Source organism: Podarcis liolepis, assembly GCF_965112155.1.
Source record: "Podarcis liolepis genome assembly, chromosome: Z".
In the NCBI taxonomy this organism is placed as follows: Eukaryota; Metazoa; Chordata; class Lepidosauria; order Squamata; family Lacertidae; genus Podarcis; species Podarcis liolepis.
This window is the reverse complement of record NC_139570.1, coordinates 48,578,161-48,599,684: the sequence shown is the minus strand read 5'-3', so window position 1 is coordinate 48,599,684 and position 21,524 is coordinate 48,578,161. Positions and strand designations below refer to the sequence as shown.

Sequence of the window (21,524 nt, the reverse complement as noted above, 5' to 3'; positions counted from 1 at the left end):
AGTTTGCTGGGATAGAGCTCCTCCGAGACTTGATGACCAATATAAAGGGCTATCAACAAAACCAGCAGAGAGGGATTGAGAGAGATTTGAAGGCCTCGGACGTGAGGAATCCAGGCTAAGAACTGATATTATGGACATATTTTGGGGATTGAAACCGGGGAGGGGGGAGGGAGAGTTTTTGAATCCAAAGGGTGTACAATTTTATGTTGTTCTCTTATTTCTAAGTATGTTTAGTAATTACTATAAAAGTGGGAAATCTGTGGAAGGGAACTTGGGTCGACTTTAGGAAAAGACGTAAAAGATTAGTATTACGAATTAATTGAGGTTTAAGCTAAATCTGGTTAATAAGAACTTGCTGAGTTAACTATTGGAATTGGGATGTATGAGGGGGAGGTGTGGGGAAGTCAGGGAAAGTGGTTAAGAAAGTAAGATTCTGAAATTATGCATGTTTGTGTCTGTGTCTTTGTGTCTGTGTTGTGTTTTGTATAAAATTTGAAAACCCAATAATTTTTTTTTTTAAAAAAATCTTTTTTCAAAGAGGGCCAGATTTGATGAAGTGAAGGGCCGTGAGGGCCGCCAAAACAGCCCCTTTTTTAGGGTTTTACCCCAGGAAATAAACTGCCACAGGGGCCAGATTAAACTGACTGGTGGGCTGGATTAGGCCCCCAAAATGGACCTTGGACATGCCTGATAAGCGCACAAACAAGATGTAGCGTGTGCACCATTTCATGTTTTACTGGAAAACTTAAGGTCACTGTTAGCTGGTAGGCTTGGCCTGGGGGGAAATCCCCCCCTTGAATCTGACTTAGGATTTCAGCACTGCCACTACAGAGTAACAGTGTCATCATAATTTCACCATGGCAACCAGCTGCTTCATTTCTACTTACTTGAAAGGCAGGTCTTTGAGTATTTTATTTATTTATTTATTTATTTTTGTATGAAATATTTATTAAGTTTTCCATAACTGAACACGTGGCCACTTTCTTTCCCTAGGAATTACATCCCTAGCATTGCATCCTCCCCCCAGCCCCTCCCCAAAGCTTGCTGCACCCCAAGGCGTTTTGCACTCACCTGAACCCTTGCAGGGAAAGGAGCAGGGGGCAATGGGAAGGGGTGTGGTGACCAGGCTGTTTAAACCACACCCCTTTTCCAACAGAAGCGGCAAGGGGGGGTCAGTATCCAGCACCCCCTTCTCTGCTTCTCTTGAATTCTTTGACTTTATGGGGACAAGCACAATTACTGGAAAGAGATTGTTGGTAAGACATGGCTCAAAGTAAGGCAATGGGCTGGCACTGAAGCCAGTTAGGCTGCTTTACACTGACATAATGCACACTTTAGAGTGAGTTCCAACAACAGTTTCCCTATTCTCATGAAGAAAAGATGCCCAAAGAGTTCAAATGATGCTTCTCCATAACAGGGTTGCGCATTGTTGGTTACATTTTGACAGCAATAATATGAAGATTTACAAAACATAAGAAAAGATCCCTGCCTGATCAGACTAGAGACCGATCTGGTTCAGTGTTCTGTTTCAACAACGGCCACCTAGATGCCTCTGGGAAGCCCACAAGTTGGGCATGCGCACAATAGTGCTCATTTCAATGCAGCCACTACATATGACTCCTCCACAGTATGTTAAAATTGTTACTAAAACCACCCCCTTACTGTACCTAAAGCAAAGTTGTGGAGGTGCACTTGTAAGTTCTGTGGGAGCGATTCCATTATTAAAGGAATATATGTTCCTGAGTATGTTTGCCTGACTGAAAGGTGTCCTGGAAGTCTGATTTAGGCCTCTTACTTGTCTGGATGGAGGACAGAGAAGGGTGAGTAAGCATGTGCAGAAATTAGCCTCCAATACACATTAAGATCTATGTTAGTAGTTCCACCCCCTTTTGCCTCGGCCCCACCCACTACTGTACAGGCATTTATTTTGTGTTTTTATCTCTTATTTATATGCTATGAACCACCCTGAGAACTACAGATGAATACAGGTACACAAATTTGTTTGTTTGTTTGTTTGGTGGCTGTTTGAAGATTGCCTGAAAGGGAATGTGGCCCTGGTTAAAAACCAAAATAATATCAGGAGCTGCAGTTAAAACAGAGGCAAATGTGGTCATTCGCTTGAGTGAAATAATCAAGAAACTTCAAACAATACCCCCTCCCTCTGAAATATTTCCATCTGTGCACTCCCTCTCTCTCTCTCTCTCTCTCTCTCTCTCTCTCATATGCACACACAAAGAAAGAGAGAGCGAGAGAGAGGAAGGAAGGAAGGAAGGAAGGAAGGAAGGAAGGAAGGAGGGAAGGACCTACTCAGAAAGGTACCATCAAGCATATGAAAGCATAGGTGCCGACTCCATGGGGCCTGAGGGGGCCCGAGCCCCCTCAAAAATTCGTTTGGGGGGGCTCCGCCCCCCCAATAATCTCAGGCGCCCCTCCAGCAGAGCGCCGCCGCCGGTTTGGACCACACCATGTTTCAGTGAAGGGGAGGAAGAAGAGGGAAAAAAGAGCTTTAGAAGGAGATCGCTCTGCACTCTTCCCCCCCCCCCCCATCATCATCATCATCATCACACCCCACGGCCATCCCCTTTTCTCCTCCTCCAGCCACTGTCTCTCCTCCCCTTCTGTTTCCATTCGAAACGTCAAAGAAGAAATTGCTAGGTGGAAAACACGCACCACCATCTGACCCGACCGTGCAGCCAATCAGGAAGCCGCTCGGCGTTTTTGGTTGTTTTAAACGGGGCTGCAGCTGAAGCCACTTCGCTTTCGGCCCGCTGCACTGCCGGGGAACAGGCGCGCGTGGCGCAGAGGGAGCGGGCAGCTTCTTTTCGGCCCAAACCGGTCTCCGCTGGTGAAGGGGAGGGAAGGGAGGCGGGCCGAGAGCGGCCCTATCGGGGCAAGGCTGCGAGTAGCGGGCAGCCTGAACTGGAGAGCTCGCTTGCGCGTATCCGCTGCGCGCATTTCCGCGTTGAGGGCGGCGCTTGGAAGGGAGACGTTGCTGCTGTCAGGCGAGCGGCAGACGCGGCGCAACAGCCCCCCTTTCGCTTCCCCGGGTCGGATAAGAGTGAGATCTTCTCTTGGGGTGGGGGGCAGGGGTGCCAACTTGAATTAAACGTGGGGGGGGGGAGAGCAGGAAAGTCCCGCTCCACATAACCGATCACAAGATGCAGCGCATGTACGCCATTTGAATGGCAATGCTCATCAACTTTGGGAGAGCCTCGCCACCTCAAATATGTTATGGGGGCGCAACAGGACTTCGGCCCCTAGAAGTTGGCTCCTTTTGTGGTGGGTGTGGAGAGCAGGAGCTGCGGAGGTGCTTGCCAAGCTGGGCTTGTCTAGCTTTCCGTTGGAAGCCGGCCTCCCCAGCCGTGTTTTCGTCACGGGGCGTTGTCAGCTTCTGCCCGCAGAGCCCGGAGGACGTCAGCATCCCACTAGCCGAAACGGAAAGCAAGGGAAGCTGGCCACGCTTTTTTCTGTTAAAAATAAACAAAAATAAAACGATTTTTACTTGGTGCTAAACTAGCAAGGAGCCCGAGAGAGATCTCTGGTCGCCTGAGGTTCAGCCTTCTTCACGGGAGACCTTACCTCGCCCGGGCTCCCCAAACCACACTGTCTCCTTGCGCAGATCCGAAGGGGGACGCTGAAGGATCGCCAAGCCGTCTCGACTGCAACGTGAAGAAATCATTCCCCGCCTCCTCCCCACCTGCTCCCTCGCCAGCCAGCCAGCCAGCCAGCCGCGCGCCCTAGCCGGAGAGCCCCGGCCGTCCCCGTCGCGCAATCGGCTGGATCTCCCTTCAGCAGGCCGTGCTCACAACTCGGCCCAGGGACCCCCCAGCAGCGGATCTCCGGCCCAGCTGAAGAATCCGGCAACAAGCCCCCTCCTCCCCAATTGCTCCGCCGAAATACGCTCCAAAACCCCCCAGATAGGCCGCCGGCCGCCAAGTCTCGTGGCGCCCTGAGCGAGGGTCTCTCCCCAACACCGCCACCTCGAACTGCGTTCTCCCGGCTACCCGAGCGAACCAGCGGCAGGACCCCGGTATGGGCCCCCCCAATATTTTTTATAAGTCGGCGCCCCTGTCTGCAAGGGCCACTCTGAGATCAGGGAGGAGGAAGGTGGTAGCCAGGGTCTTCCCCTGGATTGACGTTGGTGGGACAGGGCCCCATTTGCCTTGTGGACCAGCCTCCACTGAGCAGGGAACTGCCGGGAGGTGACCTTTTTGCTGACAGTTTCCCCAGGATGGCTGCCTTGGGTCTCAGTAAGGGGCACCCTGTCTCACAGGCAAGAGATGCCAGGGTGGAGCAGTGAAGAGTGAACTGGCATTACAGACCTCCCTTGGTTAGATTTCCAGCACAACGCAAGTCTCTGGCAAAAAATTATGCTAACACCTTAAAGACTAGCACATCTATGATAGCGCAAACTTTAGTGGACCACAGATGAACCCTGCTTCCTTGCATGTACAGTTCTGGTGGCCTCACTGCAAAAAGAATACAGTGGTACCTCGGGTTAAGAACTAAATTCCTTCTGGAGGTCTGTTCTTAACCCAAAACTATTCTTAATAGTTAAAGCTATGGTTAAAGCTATGGTTTTCCCAGTGGAGATGTATGGAAGTGAGAGCTGGACCATAAAGAAGGCTGATCGCCGAAGAATGGATGCTTTTGAATTCTGGTGCTGGAGGAGACTCTTGAGAGTCCCATGGACTGCAAGAAGATCAAACGTATCCATTCTGAAGGAAATCGGCCCTGAGTGCTCACTGGAAGGACAGATCCTGAAGATGAGGCTCCAAGACTTTGGCCACCTCATGAGAAGAGAAGACTCCCTGGAAAAGACCTTGATGTTGGGAAAGATGGAGGGCACAAGGAGAAGGGGACGACAGAGGACAAGATGGTTGGACCGTGTTCTCAAAGCTACTAACATGAGTTTGACCAAACTGTGGGAGGCCGTGGAAGACAGAAGTGCCTGGCGTGCTCTGGTCCATGGGGTCACGAAGAGTCAGACACGACTAAACAACATTCTTAACCTGAAGCACCACTTTAACTAGTGGGGCCTCCCGCTGCCACCGCGCCGCCAGAGCACGATTTCTGTTCTCATCCTGAAGCAAAGTTCTTAAACTGAGGTAGTATTTCTGGGTTAGTGGAGTCTGTAACCTGAAGCGTCTGTAACCTGAAGCGTCTGTAACCCGAGGTACCACTGTATTGTAGAGTTGGGAAACGGTCAGAAAAGGGCAACCGAAATGATCAAGTGCGTGGAGTGACTCCCCTATGAAGAAAGGTAGCAGTGCTAGTGACTTGATCCGACAAAGGCAAGTAAGAGGTGGTGTGAAAGAGGCATATAAAATCATGCATAGCGTGAAGAAAGTGGAAATAAAAAAGGTTTTTCTCACTCTCTCTTGTGGATATCCAAAGAAGCTGAATGTTGGAAGATTTAGCACAGATAAAAGTATTTCCTCACACATAGTTATAGTCTGGAACTCATTCACCCACGTGATAGCAATGGCCTCCAACCTGAATGGCTTTAAAAGTGAGTTGGACACATTCACGGAGGAGGAGAGGCTTATCAGTGGCTGCTAGTCATAACAACTACGCTCAGACTCCACAGCTGGAGGCAGCAACGCTTCAGAATACCAGTGCTGGAAGCCATAGGGGCAGAGGGCTCTTGTTGTGTTCGATTCAGATTGCAGGTTTCCCACAGGCGTCTGATCCGCTACTGTGAGAACAGGATGTGGGCTAGATGGGCCACTGGCCTGACCAAGTAGGCTCTTCTTAGGTTCTTTGAGAGCCCTTTCCCGCCCAGCAGTGGCGCAACAACTAACCATCCCCTTTTGAAGGGAGAACTCTGGGACCCTCATTTGTGTGGCAGGGCTTGTTTTTTTTCATTCTTGTTGTATGAACACATTTTATATTTTACTATGTGCTATGTGCTACTATGCATCCGATTCTTAAATGTTTGATACATGAGTCAGTATTTTTAAATGTAAAAAAATTCCTTCCAGTAGCACCTTAAAGACCAACTAAGTTAGTTCTTGGTATGAGCTTTTGTGTGCATGCACACTTCTTCAGATACACTGAAACAGAAGTTGCCAGATCCTTCTATATAGTGAGAAGGTGGGGAGGGGTATAATAATAATAATAAGAAGAAGAAGAATAATAATAATAAGAAGAAGAAGAATAAATTTTATTTATATCCCGCCCTCTCCAGCCGAAGCCGGGCTCAGGGCAGCTAACAACAATCAAATAATCAAACAGTCAAATAGTCAAATAGTCACACAATCTAAAAATATTTCATTATAAAAATTAATTAAAATCAAATTGATGACAACCAATTAAGCAAAATTCTGTGCAGGTTGCCAAAGGAGGGAGTCAGGCTGCGCCCTGACCAAAGGCCTGGCGGAACAACTCTGTCTTGCAGGCCCTGCGGAAAGATGTCAGGTCCCGCAGGGCCCTAGTCTCTTGTGACAGAGCATTCCACCAGATTGGAGCCGCAGCCGAGAAGGCCCTGGCTCTAGTTGAGGCCAGCCTAACCTCTCTGAGGCCTGGGACCTTGAGGATGTTATTGTTTGCGGACCGTAGGTTTCTCTGTGGGGCATACCAGGAGAGGCGGTCCCGTAGGTACGAGGGTCCTAGGCCGTATAGGGCTTTAAAGGTTAAAACCAGCACCTTAAACCTGATCCTGTACTCCACCGGGAGCAAGTGCAGCTGGTATAGTACCGGATGAATGTGATCTCGCAGCGAAGACCCCATAAGGAGTCTCACTGCGGCATTCTGCACCCGCTGGAGTTTCTGGGTCAGTCTCAAGGGCAGCCCCATGTAGAGCGAGTTCATCTCAGCTATCTGCCAATCTCCCATTCCCACCACCCTTCTGAGTAATACCCCTCCCCACCTTCTCACTATATAGAAGGATCTGGCAACTTCTGTTTCAGTGTATCTGAAGAAGTGTGCATGCACACGAAAGCTCATACCAAGAACTAACTTAGTTGGTCTTTAAGGTGCTACTGGAAGGAATTTTTTTATTTTGACTATGGCAGACCAACAGGCTACCTATCTGTATTTTTAAATGTGTTAGCAGTCGCTTTGAGGATCGGGAGCAGGAGAGGTTTCTTAAGCCATGCGTCTGAGTGTCCCGATCACTCAGCCGGGGCTAGTCCTGGGGGAGCTAAGGGGCCATTTCTGCTTCTTTGTAGAGAATGTAGAAAAAGGAAGAAAGGTATCGTTTTAAAGCTGCTTGAGGGAGGGGGGGCATCGAACGCGTGGAGGCGAAGAAATCAAACCAGCTCGCGAAGCGCCTCAGCCAATCCCCTTCCAGGGCGCTGAGCCGCCGGCCAATGAGCGGGAAGATTTGGTGCCAGTGTCGCTGACGTCACAGACCGGAGTTCCAGCCAACTCTTTGGAACGTTCGGAAGATAACTTTTGTGTTCCTTCGGAACTTGGTGTAGCAATTTCGGGAGCAGCGATGGCGCCTGAGCGCGGAAGTGATGGGCGCTCGCAGCCCGGCGGCAGCGCTACCGAGGGTCTGCCTCAGGCTTTCTTGCACAGCCTGCGGACCCTCTTCGACATCTTGGACGACCGCCGTCGAGGCTACGTGCACTTGCGGGAGATCGAGTCCCGGTGGCTGCAGCAAGGGAGCGAAGCTGGGGAGTTGCCCCGGGGCGTCTTGGAAGGGCTGCGGCGAGCCGCCCCGGCCAGCGGCTACCTCACCTTCGAGCGGTTCGTGCTGGGCTTGAGATCCTCTCTCCTCAGCCCAGACAAAGGAGGCACCTCACCGGGCCCCGCCAACAAAGGCCCCGGGCGCCCCGGAGCCCCTGCTCCGAAAAGCAGAGGAGAAGCGGAGAGGGGGTGCGGACGCGGCGCCGGCGAGTGCGCCTCCCGGTCCCAGGAGAAGATCGCCAGCGCGCCGGCGGAATGCAAGAGAGCAGGTAAGGCGCAGGAGGCTAAAGGGTCTCGCCCTCCCCGCGAGAACCCATGACTTTTAATTCGCGGGCACAGAAGTGCCTCTGAGCATGTGAGGAATCCCTTTCCCTCTTCACGTTGAGTAACTGCCCTAACAGAGAGCCGGTGTGGGTGTTGCGGTGGTAACAGACGGGCCATGGAGAAGAGCCCAGTTCAAATCCCCAGTTGGCTATGGGTGACTCTGTGGCGGGCGCGATATCTCAGCCTAGCGTACCTTGCAGGGCTGTTGTGAGGAGGGTAGGATTGAGGTAGCAGGGAGAGTTCTGTGTGCCACTTTGGGCTCCGTGGAGGAAAGATGGGATAAGAATGTAGATTAATAAAGGCGGATAATGCATTCTTACCTTGCAGAATGTATACATGGGCCCAATGATACTTACCTGCTAGTATACTTTTTGGGTGGATCGCAGCCTAACTGCACAACCCTGTGCTTCTTGCCTACTGAGAAATGCATTTCCTGGAGCCTAAGGCACAGTCTACCCACTACCTTCATTTTATCTTCACAAAAGCCCTGTAATTGGCCCCAAAGTGGGCTACTTTGAGGTTAGTGCATGGGTAGGCAAACTAAGGCCCCCCGGGGCCAGATCCGACCCCAATCACCTTCTCAATCCAGCCCGCAGACGGTCCAGGATTCAGCGTGTTTTTACATGAGTAGAATGTGTCTTTTTATTTAAAATGCACCTCTGGGTTATTTGTGGGGCTTGCCTGGTGTTTTTACATGAGTAAAATGTATGCTTTTATTTAAAATGCATCTCTGGGTTATTTGTGGGGCACAGGAATTCCTTCAGTCTTTTTTCCCCCCTTCAAAATATAGTCTGGCCCCCCACAAGGTCTGAGGGACAATGGACCGGCCCCCTGCTGAAAAAGTTTGCTGACCCCTGGATTAGTGGTTATGGGTTTGCAGCCTAAGCCCCCTCCCCACACATTTACCAAACTGCTCTCTGTAGCACCTTCCTTTATGCATCACACCTATTTCAGTTGCTCACCTGCCTGCCACCTGCATCCCTTCCTCACCTGCCTGCTGCTCCATCCTCATGCTGCGGTTACTGTGGCCATACTGTTGGAAAATACAGTACAGTGGTACCTTGGGTTACATACGCTTCAGGTTACACACTTTGCTAACCCAGAAATAGTGCTTCGGGTTAAGAACTTTGCTTCAGGATGAGAACAGAACTTGTGCAGCGGTAGCGCAGCAGCAGCGGGAGGCCCCATTAGCTAAAGTGGTGCTTCAGGTTGAGAACAGTTTTAGGTTAAGAACGGACCTCTGGAACAAATTAAGTTCTTAACCCGAGGTACCACTGTATAGAGAGAAATAAATGATAAAAAAGTAGCTATAGGGTTGCAGGCATACTTTCCTGAATTTTAGAGAAGGTTTGAGGGAGGCAGAAATAAACTAGAAGCAGTTTTTCCTTGGCAATTCCCCCCTCTCTCCTCCTGGTCTGGGGAGCGGGGGAGAGGAGATCCAGGATGGCTCTAATTGGATCACTTCCCCTTTCACACTTCTCTCCAATCTACAGCAACCAAAGGTGGCAGTGGTGGTACCCGAAAGCTGGCAGGGCAGGCTCAGTACGAGAGCACCTCCAAGCTGGTAGCAGAAGTGCGGAGGCAGCCAAGAGGCCGTGGCGAGCACAGAAGACACACCATCACCAACGGGGTGGACTACAGCATGGTATGAGAGCCCTTTCTTGTCACGCATTGGTTGGACGCAGAAGTATGGTGGGAGGCACCAGCTAGGAAACCCCCAAGGAAAGAAGACTCAGGGCCTGGAGATTGTTGGTGGGACAATGACGAGTGGTCATAGGGACAAGAAGAAGGAGACTGGGTGTTGAAAGCTGAAGAGGTAACAGGGTTTAGTGAGCAGGGTGAGTCTGTGGCAGAAGGAAGTCCAGAAGCAGAGGCTGGCGAGGAGGGAAGCCAAGAAACCAGGTGGGTGAAGAAGCCAGGGGGTCTCCCCCTCCTGCTGTGACAAGCTCCCCTCCCCTCTGGTCTCCTAGACCCAGAAGAGACATGAAAAGGGCAGAGCAGAGGTTGGCTGCACACAGGTGCAATCTCAGATTGCTGGGGGGAAGCCCCTGAGAGGAGGGGACTCAGAAGGCTGTGGGAAGGGAGGGATTTTCAGACATGGCAACTGATCCAGGGGGCAGGACCTACCGGGAATGAGATGCTCTGCTTGTTAGGCCTGACACTCTGCCATGTCTGTGAAGGTTGTGTTTTTGGCAACTCCAGTTTGCATGATGCGATTACTGCCGGCTCGCTCTTGTCACCTGGAGGAGCTCTGAAAATGCTGGAAGCAGTGACTTACTGGATGGGGGCCAGTACATTGAGACTGAATCCTGATAAGATGGAAGTGCTGTAGGTGGGAGGTTCCTATGTCCAGAAATTAGGCGCATAGCCTGTTCTGGGAAGAGTTGCAGCACCCTGGAAGAACACATTCACAGTCTGAGAATGCTTTTGGATTCCATCTTGTCCCTGGAGTCTCAAGTGATATCTTTGACTAGGAGTGATTGTGCCTAGCTTAGGCTGACTTGCAGCTGTGGCTGTTCCTGGGATGGGATAGCCTGACCGCTTCTGTCTGGACTACTGCACTGTGCTGTATGCTGGGCTGCCTTTGAAGACAGTCCAGAGGCTGCAGCTTGTGCAAAATGCAGTTCCTAGGTTGGTAAGTTGGACCACCTGATGGCGCTGTGCGTAGCTGCTCCTCAAAGTACCGTGTTTGCTTCCAGTGAGCTACCAGACCCAATTCAAAAATTATGTATTTTTTAAAAAAATTAATGGGGGGTTTTATAAGGCCATCAGACCCAGGCAAGGGGATAGTTTTTTCTCAGTCCCACTGATTTTTCAGAGATGTTCCTGGGATGACTGGAAAAAGAAAACTTTTCTGGTATCCTGCGATCAGTTTACCAGCAGGGAGAAGAACATTTGCAGGACTGTGACAAAATGCATCTTCCTCCAGTTTGTCTCTGAATTGGCCATTGGAAAGATTTCCCCTGCAAGATTTGTTTTTAAAATAGGGTTTTCTATTCCATTGTGGTCCTTGCCTGACAATAATATACCCATTTTTGGTCTGTCTGTGTGCATCTGTGACCGTTTGGAGAGTGGCAGGTTGTTCCTTTTAAACTTGTGAATTCCAGAAAAGAGATCACGGACGTTATATTTTTCTGTCAAGGTATTTTTCCATAGAGGATGACAGGAGTGTCCCAAGAAGTCTGTGTGACCATTACGATCACCACATTGAACCGTCGCCATGCTGTTGTCATCTTGTGTGTCTCCTAAACCTACAGTATACTAGCTGACTCGTTTGTATAAAATGTTACTTTGTTGAAAGCAATAGTAATTAAAAACAAAAAAGCAAAAAAACCATCAAAAAAAAATTTAGTGCAAGCATATAAAGTCCTAAATGGCTTGAGGCCTGGTTTTTATCTTACTACTGACTTCGATTAGAGATAGCTGTGCTGACTGGCGAGAATGAAATCTACTGCAGAAAGATAATGAGGCTGCTGGCTGAGAAAGGTGTCCCGTCCCCCCCGCCACCCCAACCTTTTGGCCTAAAGCCTTGTCCTTCTCACTGGAATGCTGAGCCCCCTGGTCAACAAACCTCATGACAGCCTCAGATCTGTGGAACTCTCTTCCACTGGAGAATTGTCAGAACCCGGGCTTTGAACTAAGGGTTTGTTTGGGGCTGACTTATAAACTGGAGTGGGAGATCATCTCAGTTATAGGGTTTCCTGTTCAAATCTCTCTCTGTTTCTCTCTTTGCTCTCTAGTTGAATGTGTGTGTGGATTTTAAAAGGGGGCGATGTTGACCCCATGAGGAGGGCTGGGAATGAAAAGAAGATTGGAGACCTGTCTTTGCCCCAGATTCTGAGGGGGGGGTGCCCTCTCACCCCTCTTCCATCAAACCGCCCCATCTGGAGAGCCCCTCCTGCATGTTTAATGGCTGCCTGTTTGCTTTCAAGCAGCAGGAGGCATACATGCACATCCCTTGGTCTGATCCGCATTGATCTCCTTCGTGGGGTCCCCAATGCAGCTAGGCTGATCGGGTGGGGGTGGGGGGAGACAGCTTCACTTGCTCGCTTGTTTAGGTGGCTGGTTCTCCTTCCCTGCCCCCATCTTCTCTTCCCTTCCACCCCCCGGGGAACCTTCGATCAGCTGCAGGCTCGATGCTCCCTTGCCAGCTTTGGGGATGCTGGCCTTTTCTACCCCCCTCCCCCCGTCGCCATGGCAATCACCCCCACCTCCACCCACAAAGGCCATTCTGTTGCGGGTGGCTGAGCGAGCTGGATGAGGGCCCTCGCTGCGTACAGCACCCTCGTCGTGCCTCTGGCCAGCAGCCTCCACAGTCCCAAAGCTCTGGATTTCTTCCTGTGGGTATGTCCTGCCTCACGTGGGCTTAGGAAGGCGGGTGCTTCACCTTGTGCATGCACATCATTTGAAAATCATTGTAATCTGGGGTTGCTGCCTTGAGGGTTTTCTGGTATCGGTTCTGGATTTGGGGGACAGGATGGCAGAAGGAGGGAGGGAGGCGGTTTATGGATAAAGGATCAGGAACACAGGAGGCTGCCTTATTCCCAGTCATGCTGTTGGTCCACCTACCTCAGTACTGCCCAGTGGCGTAGCGTGGGGGGTGCAGGGGGGCTGGCCGCACCGGGCACAACACCTGGGGGGGCGCTCGCACTCGCAGCTCTCTGCCCCTACCTGGCTCGAGTGCTAAAATCCATGGGTTAGGGGGCGCAAATTACTTGCCTTGCCCCGGGTGCTGACAACCCACGCTACGCCACTGGTACTGCCTACACTGACTGGCAGCAGATCTGAAACTGCAGTCTCTTGCATGCAAGGCATGCTCTGGGTGCCCTTGCTGGCACCGGCTTTCCAGGGTTCCAGGCTTTGCCATCAATTTCTGCTGAATCTTCTTCAACCAGAAATTGAACCTAGAAAGTCCGGCTGGCAGAAGGGTGTGGTCTACCTCTCCCGGAGGACTGTGGAATGACTCCCTCCAGGTGTTTAGAATTACAGCATCTACATTGGCAAAGGGTGTAGGTAACCTCTAAAAATAAAGGCTGCTAGATATCATGGTGTATGCATGCATGCGATGTGAGGGAACAGAGCAGCACAGTGTTCAATGCAGCACTTCATGGGGCGGGGGGAAGGCTGCTTTTTTGTTTTCATTTAAAAACCAAGCTTGTAGTCCTCATGTTTGTAAATTTGTTTCAAGCTGAATATGTGGAAGGCAGGTGACAGTGAGTGTTGGGAGAAAAGCACTTTAGAGCAAGTTCGGAGGTATGGTTTTCCTGCGCTAGACACAGGCTCTGCTCAACTTGAGTCTTTGGAACATGATTGGAAGTCAAGAGTAGGGCCTGTGAAATGTGGAACCCATGGCCCCACGGAGTTTTTAGCTGAAAAAGATGGAACTTGGAGTGGCGGCTGCTGTTTGTGTGTCGTTGCATTTCTCTTTCCTCCAGAATGGAAACTCAACGAGGAAAACAAAACATGAAAAGGCCACGGGTCACTGTGGGGTGCTTGCTGGCACAGGAAAACCCCTAGAAGTTGTTACCACGTTCCGAGATGTGTGGCTTAGAGTCCACCTTGGAAATTATTCTGGAACTGGAATAAGAGGGGAAAGAGAAATCAGAAATGAACCCCTTTTAATTAATTTTTATTTTAATGCATTTTTATCCCAACTTTTTCTCCAAGGAGCTCAAGGCAGCAAGCGTGGAATAGGTCTAGCCGCCTGAGAAACAGTTTCTATTCAAATGCGATTTTGGTTTTAAACGCAGTGTAAGGGACACGGGTGGCGCTGTGGGTTAAACCACAGAGCCCAGGACTTGACGATCAGAAGGTTGGTGGTTTGAATCCCTGCGATGGGGTGAGCTCCCGTTGCTCGATCCCTGCTCCTGCCAACCTAGCAGTTTGAAAGCACGTCAAAGTGCAAGTAGATAAATAGGTACCACTCCGGCGGGAAGGTAAATGGTGTTTCTGTGCACTGCTCTGGTTCGCCAGAAGCGGCTTAGTCATGCTGGTCACATGACCCAGAAGCTGTACACCGGTTCCCTCGGCCAGTAAAGCGAGATGAGCAGCGCAACCCCAGAGTCAGCCACGACTGGACCAAACGGTCAGGGGTCCCTTTACCATTTAAGGTAGTCTCTGTGGGTGTATTTAATTATGGGATATCAGAGTTTTTAGGGGGTTAACCAGGCTGGGATAGCAGGCTTGTTGGTTTTTGAAAGTCTGATGTAGATTTTTTCAATTTTGTTGTTCTGTATGGGACAATGACAATAAAGATTATTGTATCGTATCGTGGTTCTTCCCATCTCATTTAATCCCCATGACAACCCTGTGAGGCAGGTTAGGCTGAGAGGCAGCGACTGGCCCAAGGTCACACCCAGTAGGGACTATGTACAAGATGTTTCCTTCCCCCCCCCCCCGCCCCCGCCGGTCCTACTATGGTGGCCTTTTTTGTGAGCAAGGACTCACTGCCTGTGCCTGGGGTTTGTGTCTTGGCAGCTGAAGCAGCTGAAGGAGCTGGAGAAGGAGAAGGACTTACTGCTGCAAGGGCTGGAGTTGGTGGAGAAGGTGCGCGAGTGGTACCACCAGCAGATCCATGCTCTCCAGGAACGCCAGAAGCAGCTGGGCAGCGGCAGAGTTCACATTGTGAGTAACAGGTTGCTGCTGGGTTGCTTTTGTTTTTTTAAAGTGAGTTTCCTTGCTTGCTCTCCAAGGAAGGAGAGCAGAACTTTCAGACCGTGTGGAACGGTCACACAGCTCTTACCATCAGAAAATTCTTCCTGATGATGAGTCGGTATATCCTTTCTTGCATTTCCCTTTGTGGCTTAGGGCCCTCGTATCTATGGGACCGCCTCTCCTGCTCTGCCACGCAGAGGACCTTAAGGTCCATGGAAAACCATAGTTTAGAGGTCCCAGGCCCTAAGGAAGTCAGACTATCCTCCACCAGGGCCTTCTCAGTGATGGCTCCAACCTGGTGGAATGCTCTGCCCCATGAGACTGGGGCTCTTCAGGATTTAACCTCCTTCCGTCGGGCCTGTAAGACAGAGCTATTCCACCTGGCCTTTAATTTGAATTCAGCCTGATCTTTTATTTCGCTTCTCTTCCCTCCCCCTCCCCTTTTATGAAGATTACCTGCTCTGAGACCCCACAGCTAATTCTCCCCTGGCCTCCTTGCTGGCCCAAGTAGGACCAATTCAGCCAGTTAGCCCTGGTGACTATCTAATGCTTATTCGATGGACTTCCCCCAAATTGATTTCTGAACTTTGAATTTTATTGTTATTCGTGTTTTTATACTGTATTTTATGCTGCTTCTACAATTAAGTGTTTTAAATTTGTTGTTAGCCACCCTGAGGCCAGTTTTCTGAACCGGGAAGGGCGGGGTCTAAATAAAAAGTAGTAGTAGTAGTAGTAGTAGTAGTAGTAGTAGTTGTTATTACCATTATTATTATTTGCTATCTGGGGCTGCTGGCTGCAGGCATGAAGGAGCTATGGTGGAGTGCTCCTGTGGATTGACAGCTGGCCTGGCTGCTCTCTTTAATTGCTTTCTCCCCCCTGGCTTTCTCTCACACAGGACTTGTTCGCAGAGGGCACTCTGAGCCACCATCTCCTGCTCAAACTGCAAGCGCTGAATCACTACCTCAGTGAGCTATTGTCGCTCTCAGCAAAGGTGAGAGCTGCGGTACCAACCAGGGCCAAGGAAGTGGGAGTGGTGGGAGTTGTTAGGTCCTGAGTGGGCTAGCAGAGGCTACTGGCCCTGAGGGCTAGACTCTGCCTTCATACTCTTGAGGCCACAATGCTTCTGAACACCAGAAGCTACAGGAGAGGAGAAGGCTCTTGTGCTCCAATCTTGCTTGCAGGATCTTGCTTCCAGCCATCTGGCTGGCCACTGTGAGAGCAGGGTGCTGGACCAGATAGGCCATTGGCCTGACACAGCAGGGCTCTTTAATTAATTAATATCCTTTATTAGGCATAGCAAACCACACATTATCAAACAGACACCGTATACAAATTGTGCAAAATACAAGCTCAACATAACAAGGTTTGTCCCAGTCAGATCTTTAACTCCAGAGAGAATCAATTTGCACAAATAATACAATGCAACACTAACACATCACCGATCAGTTAAGAACCACTGAAACTCTTTATAATGGCCCAGTATTTCTACATGGACAGCACTCAGAAATTCAGCCACTATTAAGGTAATTTGATCATTCCTGTCCGAGAGCAGGTCCTGAACTGTGGTACTGTATACAGGTGAAACTCAAAAAATTAGAATATCGTGGAAAAGTTCCTTTATTTCACTAATTCAACTTGAGAGGTGAAACTAATATATGAGATAGACTTGTGACATGCAAAGCGAGATATGCCAAGCCTTGATTTGTTATCATTGCGATGATCACGGCGTACAGCTTATGAAAACCCCAAACTAACCATCTCAGAAAATTAGAATATTCAAGGAAATCAGCAAAACAAGGATTGCAAATCAAGCAAGATTGGACCTCTGAGAAGTAGAAGCACATCTCACTTTGCATGTCATGAGTCAATCTCATACACTAGTTTCACCTTTTAAGTTGAATTAGTGAAATAATAAATAAGTTTTATGGCAGTCGCACAGAATTTGGCCACCCTTAGCGTAATCTCCAGATCCTTGTCCTCTACCAGGTGTTTTAGACATTGAACCCATTTGGAGATTTTTGTATAATAGGAGTGATAAATACCGAGCGTATATCCCTGTAGAAACGGCCGCGTAACAAGACATGAGAGACAGTTTCTACCTCCATCAAGCCACAGGAGCAGACTCGCTCCACGTATGGTTTACCCTTGAATCTGCCCTGCAATAAGGCAGATGGCAGCACGTTCAATCTAGCGAGGGTAAATGACCATCTATATTTGGGTATTTGTAATTCTGACAAATAATTTGCTGGGGTAAATCCTCTCCCATTAACTTTTATTGCTGGGGGTTTATTCATCTCGCTCATGTGGCATTGCAGTTCCACATCCCAAATTCATTGGCGGTTTAATGCTCTAGCAAACATCACTGGGGGCATTCAGAGTGCTCCCCACCGGGTGACAACAAAGGAGAGGGCCTTTTCTGTTGTGGGAACCCTCAATCTGGACCCAGGCATAAGAGCACCCTCTGGGCCCTGTGGCTTCCAGTGACTGTGGAAGCAGAGCAGAGCTGCCATGGTTAGTAGCCATTGATAGCTCAGTCTCATCCATGCATTTGTCCATTCCTCTTTTAAAGCCATCTAGGTTGACAGCCATCACTGCCTCTTGTGGGAGGGAGTTCCACAGTTTAACTGTGCTCTGTGTTAGTTAGACACGGGTGGCGCTGTGGGTTAAACCACAGAGCCTAGGAGTTGGCGGTTGGCGAATCAGAAGGTTGGCGGTTCGAATCCCCACGACAGGATGCGCTCCCATTGCTCGGTCCCTGCTCCAGCCAACCTAGCAGTTTGAAAGCACGTCAAAGTGCAAGTAGATAAATAGGTACCACTCCAGCGGGAAGGTAAATGGTGTTTCCGTGCGCTGCTCTGGTTCGCCAGAAGCGGCTTAGTCATGCTGGCCACATGACCCGGAAGCTGTACGCAGGCTCCCTCAGCCAGTAAAGCGAGATGAGCGCCGCAACCCCAGAGTCGGCCACGACTGGACCTAATGGTCAGGAGTCCTTTGGTCAGGTGTCAGTCATAGAATTGTACAGTTGGGAGGTACCCAAGAAGAATTACTTAGCTGTGATTCCTCTACAATGCAGGAACCACAGCTAAGTAATCCCTGACAGATCAAGGAGTCACCTAAAGACTTTCTCGTGTGTGAGAATGAGGGATGAAGTGCATTAAGAAAATGGTGGTGGTTTGTCTTTTTGAGAGAGAGTGTGAAGCACATGCAGCCCTGGAACAAACCGCTTTTCTTTGTCTCTAGCCACTGAACCCCAGTTTTGCAATGGGGCATGCGCCACCCTCTGCGCTCACGACCTCCCCTCCTCTCGTCGGATCTCAGCAGGCCTTCAACATGTTGAAGGAGCAGAACCGTCAGCTCACCATGGTGAGTCTGCTATTAAGTCCACCATCGTAATATTGTGCCCCACATCCCTGGCCCATTCAGTCATTACAGATTTCACCTGTCCCCAGCCATGTGGTGGTCTTAACTCTGCCTTTACCCCGCAGGAGGTGACAGACAAAAGCGAGCGGATCACCCAGCTGGAGCTGGAGAAGTCTGCTCTGATCAAGCAGCTGTTTGAAGCGCGTGCTCACAGCCACCACGAAAGCAACCTGCTGGACTCCACCTTCATCTAAGACCATCTTTGGACATTGTGCAGGGCTGCAGGGAGCCACCAGCCCCGGCCGCAAGCAGCTTGCAGGATCCTGTGCAGCTGCAAACAAGGTGGCGACTTACACCTTGCTCTCACCCCTCGCCATCTGGCCTTGGATCCCTTTTACCTTGTGGCCAAGGCCTGAAATCATGACATTGGGTGCAATTTACTCTCCTGACGGTTGGGGAAAGGAGCGTTGATGTGCAGGCCTGCATTGCTCCAGCCCAACCCATTTCAGGATCCAGATTTGGATTAGCTGCTGTTCCACCCCACCCCTCCCACCGGAAATGCTGGTGGTGTTTGGTGTTTTTATTTTAACTCCTGCCCTATGACTCCATTCCACTGAGTGTGGATATGGAATTGGGGCTTTCACTCCAGTATTGATGGTCCGACCCGTTTCCCATGGTTAGAAGTCTCTTCCTTGACGTGAGAAAGGAGATTAATGGTATTTATCTTTAGGGTACCTGCAACTCAATTATCTTTAGAATATCTACAACTCATTGACAAGCATTCCACATTGGGAGAACCGCATGTACTCCATGCTGGACCCAGCGGCAGAATGTAAGCATTCACACACACCCCAGGGTGTTTGTGTGGGGCACCCCCCAAGGGGGCCTGGGATGAAGGAAGCCCGCTGCGGCTTGCTGATTCTTCTCCATTCCACCCCCGGGTCAGTCCTGACCTGGGAGCAGAGCTTCAAGCTAGGTGCACACTGGAGCCAGGCTCCAGTGGGAGTCTGTTGTGGGGGCACCTGGTTATGCCTCCTCCCAAAAATGTGCCTGGGGAAACAGCCCCCCCCACAACACTCTTTGGCTTAAGGGGAGAGTACTTCTGAGTTCATGCAGAGTGCTCTTTCCTCCTTTGCTGTGGCTGGGCTTTGGGCAAACCTCTGAATCCCCTTCCTAAACCTGTGCCTGTTTTCATAAGAGCATCTCTGCTGAGTCACAGCAGAGGCCAAGCAGACGACGTTGGAGATTATACTGCCTCTTATGCGAGAGGATTGTTTGAGCTGTTGCAGCTAATAGACTTCTCATTTCATATCAGGTGGTTGGAGGTTTTCAAGCAAGCCTAGATTTCTCCAGGACATAGATGGAGTAGGCTTATTTTATGTTGCTAGTTATTTTAACCAACTATTTGCAGGGGGTTGGACCAAATGACTCTATAATTTTGTGAACAAAACACAGCCATCTTTCAAAACTCTTAAATTCTCCCAATTTTGCAATTTTCCTCCAGCTGAGGACTGCCTACAAAGATGCACACAGCGAGAAGAAGTATACATAGAAATGCACTTATTAGTGAAAATAACATACAAAAGATGCATTATATTGGGGGGAAATTGCTCTGTGAAAACATGTGGATATTAAGTAAAATTGCATAAGAGCATTTGTAGAATACTAAGGGTTGGGAGGGACCCCAAAGGTCATCTAGCTCAACCCCCTGCAATGCAAGAATCTCAACTGAAGCATCCAGGACAGAGGGCCATCCAACCTCTGCTTAAAAACCTCCGAAGAAGGAGAGCCCACCAGTTCTTGTGGGAGTCTGTTCCACTGTCAAGCAGCTCTTTCCGTCAAAAAGTTATTCCTGATGTTGAGTCAGAATCTCATTTCTTCTCGTTTGAATCCATAGTGGGAGACCCTCAAACTGAAAGGCAGGTGGGTTTCCATGATAACCTTTCCTTTAAATTGCTAGCTAATGTGGAATGGAAGCCTGGCAAAACGAGAAGCTGAATATGGGCAGACTTACCCAATATCCATCACACTCCAAATAGAATGTCCACAGACATGCTGTGACATCACGGATCGTCCACCAATGGCAGAAAACCAATGGCAGCTACAGTGGGTTTTGTAGACATGTAACGCTGGGGGAGGGATGTGGGTGGCGCTATGGGTTAAACCACAGAGCTTAGAACATGCCGATCAGAAGGTTGACAGTTCGAATCCCCGCTAGGCGGTGAGCTCCCGTTGCTTGGTCCTTGCTCCTGCCAAACTAGCAGTTCGAAAGCACGTCAAAGTGCAAGTAGATAAATAGGTACTGCTCCGGCGGGAAGGTAAACGGCATTTCTATGCGCTCACCAGAAGTGGCTTAGCCATGCTGGCCACATGACCCAGAAGCTGTATGCAGACAAATGCTGGCTCCCTTGGCCAATAAAGTGAGATGAGCACCGCAACCCCAGAGTCGGTCACGACTGGACCTAATGGTCAGGGATCCCTTTACCTTTACTAACGCTGGGGGAATCCCGTCCACTTTTCACCACTGGTGTTTTGACTTGGGATGTCTCTGCAAAGAGCATCCCCCCCCCCCTGTAATCAGAATTGTAGAGTTGGAAGGGACCTTGAGGATCATCTAGTCCAGCCCCCTGCAATTCAGGAATATGCTGTTGTTTCATACGGGGATCAAACCTGCAACCTTGGCATTATCACCACCATGTTCTAAGCACCCGAGCTATCCAGGCTGTGGTTAAGATGCTATGTGACTCCCCTCTTCAAATATGTTTACCCTCCCCAAATAGGTTTACATCTGAACACTTGTATGCCATTTTTTTATGTAGCATTTTTTTACCGGTAACTTGTTTGAAGTTCTTCATGTATGCACATGTACACTTGTTTAAATGTTCTGTGACCATGGAGGATTGTTGGTTCCTTTTTCCTCCCAAATAAAAGCTGAAATGAGCCTGAAACCATTACTACTGCTGCTGCTGTTGTGACTGTTGTTGTTACTGTTATTTATCATGCTAATTGATGCTTTTGAATTCTGGTGCTGGAGGAGACTCTTGAGAGTCCCATGGACTGCAAGGAGATCAAACCTCTCCATGCTGAAGGAAATCAGCCCTGAGTGCTCACTAGGACAGATCCTGAAGCTGAGGCTCCAATACTCTGGCCACCTCATGAGAAGAGAAGACCCCCTGGAAAAGACCCTGATGTTGGGAAAGATGGAGGGCACAAGGAGAAGGGGACGACAGAGGATGAGATGGTTGGATAGTGTTCTCGAAGCTACCAGCATGAGTTTGACCAAACTGTGGGAGGTAGTGGAAGACAGGAGTGCCTGACGTGCTCTGGTCCAGGGGGTCACGAAGAGTCGGACATGACTAAATGACTAAACAACAAAAATCACATGCAGAGTGCAGGTCTCTGCCCCAAGGGCCTTACAACCTACAAATGGTCCCAAGGCAGCAAGAGTGGGCTGTGTGACTTCTGACCTAAGAGCATTCATTATTATTTATTAATAGAAGTATTTACCGTATTTTTTGCCCCATAGGACGCACTTTTTCCCCTCCAAAAAT

General features: G+C 49.7%; 1 protein-coding gene across 1 annotated transcript; it reads left to right on the top strand.

Moving 5' to 3' along the window:
- Positions 1–7,369: 7,369 nt before the first annotated feature.
- SAPCD2 (suppressor APC domain containing 2) lies at positions 7,370–20,926 on the top strand. The gene is made up of 6 exons (XM_083485999.1): positions 7,370–7,904; positions 9,453–9,604; positions 14,437–14,583; positions 15,509–15,604; positions 17,854–17,976; positions 18,099–20,926. Exons 1-6 carry the CDS (start codon positions 7,442–7,444, stop codon positions 18,225–18,227), a joined length of 1,110 nt encoding a protein of 369 aa, XP_083342125.1. The 5' UTR covers positions 7,370–7,441; the 3' UTR covers positions 18,228–20,926.
- The last annotated feature ends 598 nt before the right edge of the window (positions 20,927–21,524 follow it).

Coding starts and splice junctions, on each gene's coding strand:
- SAPCD2 (XM_083485999.1), top strand. CDS start 7,442: ATGGCGCCTGAGCGCGGAAGTGATGGGCGCTCGCAGCCCGGCGGCAGC. Junction 9,605..14,436: donor ACGGGGTGGACTACAGCATG/GTATGAGAGCCC, acceptor GTGTCTTGGCAG/CTGAAGCAGCTGAAGGAGCT. Junction 15,605..17,853: donor TATTGTCGCTCTCAGCAAAG/GTGAGAGCTGCG, acceptor CTTTGTCTCTAG/CCACTGAACCCCAGTTTTGC.